This window comes from Cebus imitator, unplaced genomic scaffold (assembly GCF_001604975.1).
Source record: "Cebus imitator isolate Cc_AM_T3 unplaced genomic scaffold, Cebus_imitator-1.0 Scaffold445, whole genome shotgun sequence".
NCBI classification, from domain to species: domain Eukaryota; kingdom Metazoa; phylum Chordata; class Mammalia; order Primates; family Cebidae; genus Cebus; species Cebus imitator.
The window spans coordinates 87,366-88,517 of NW_016107760.1; the positions used below are offsets into that span (position 1 = coordinate 87,366).

General features: G+C 47.0%; 1 protein-coding gene across 1 annotated transcript in view; it reads left to right on the forward strand.

The window, feature by feature from the left end:
* Nucleotides 1-766: 766 nt before the first annotated feature.
* UPF3B (UPF3B regulator of nonsense mediated mRNA decay) overlaps nucleotides 767-1,152 on the forward strand; it is a 20,418-nt gene continuing 20,032 nt past the window's right edge. The window contains exon 1 of the mRNA XM_037732353.1: nucleotides 767-1,152. Within this exon, the coding sequence (XP_037588281.1) occupies nucleotides 1,078-1,152 (75 nt within the window). The 5' untranslated portion in view covers nucleotides 767-1,077.

Consider the following 1,152-nt stretch of genomic DNA (forward strand, 5'->3'; position numbering starts at 1 on the left):
ATATTTTGTTTATCCCTTTGCCTGTTGAGAATATTTGGATTGTTTCCAGTTCGGGGTTATTATAATGTAAAATTGGCCCTTTTTTAAGTGAAGAGGAGGATGATCACAACTAAATCAAGTTGGTTTTATTTTTATTCCCCTCCCTGTGGGACATCACTACCTGGGGAGAAGAATTCTTTCGCTAAAATAAGGTGATGAAAACAAATCTCGTGTATTTTGGTCATATTACTTCTTTAAATATCAGTATCTGTGTTTATTTATTATTCTGCTTTTTTAGATACAGGGTCTTGCTCTGTCGCCCAAGCTGTAGTGCAGTGGCGCGATCATGGCTCGCTGCAGCCTCGAACTCCTGGGCTCAAGATCCTCCCTTCTAAGCCTTACCGAGCAGCTAGGACTACAGGCGCGCGCCACTGAACTCGGCTAATACTGTAGTGTTTATTAAGTATCTGTAAATCCTAATCAATATAAGGAAAATAAATTCTTTTTTAAAATGTTAGGCTTTTTCTTTGAGTTGTAGGAAAATAAATTATAAAGCCTCTGAATTCAATAATAGAAAATACAAGTCGCATCCCTAGTGCGGCAAAATTTGGACGGCATTGAGTTTATCTGATGAAAACTAAGCGTGCAGAACCTATCTTTCGACCTGAAAATCTCTGAAGATGAAAGGATTCAATTTGCTTACAAACAGGGACCCTGAGATATCTCTGGCTCCCGAACTCCCAACAAAAGTGGGCAGCTGCTTTGCAGACCGGGATTTGTAGTCCCCGACAAAGTCACTTCAAGATGGCGGAGTTGCTAATGACGCGCGAAGGAGCGGGCCCCGAGGGAGTCTGGGCTGTGAGGGGATAGGGTGGCGCAGGAACTTGGCGGGCGGGAAGTAAAAGCCAGGTGTTAAAAACCTTTGCACTGGGAAAGGCCCAACTCTCGCGATATCTTGGCAGGGCCCAATGGAACTTGGCGCCCGAGTTATCACTAGGGGCTTTTGTTGGGGGCGGAGCGTTGACGCGAGCTGCCCGGGAGCCGTTGGTTCCCAGTGTAACGCGTTGCGGCCGAGCCGCCTCGGTCACGGCCGTAGCCATGAAGGAAGACAAGGAGCACAGGCCCAAGGAGAAGCGAGTAACCCTGTTAACGCCCCCTGGAGCCACAGGCAGC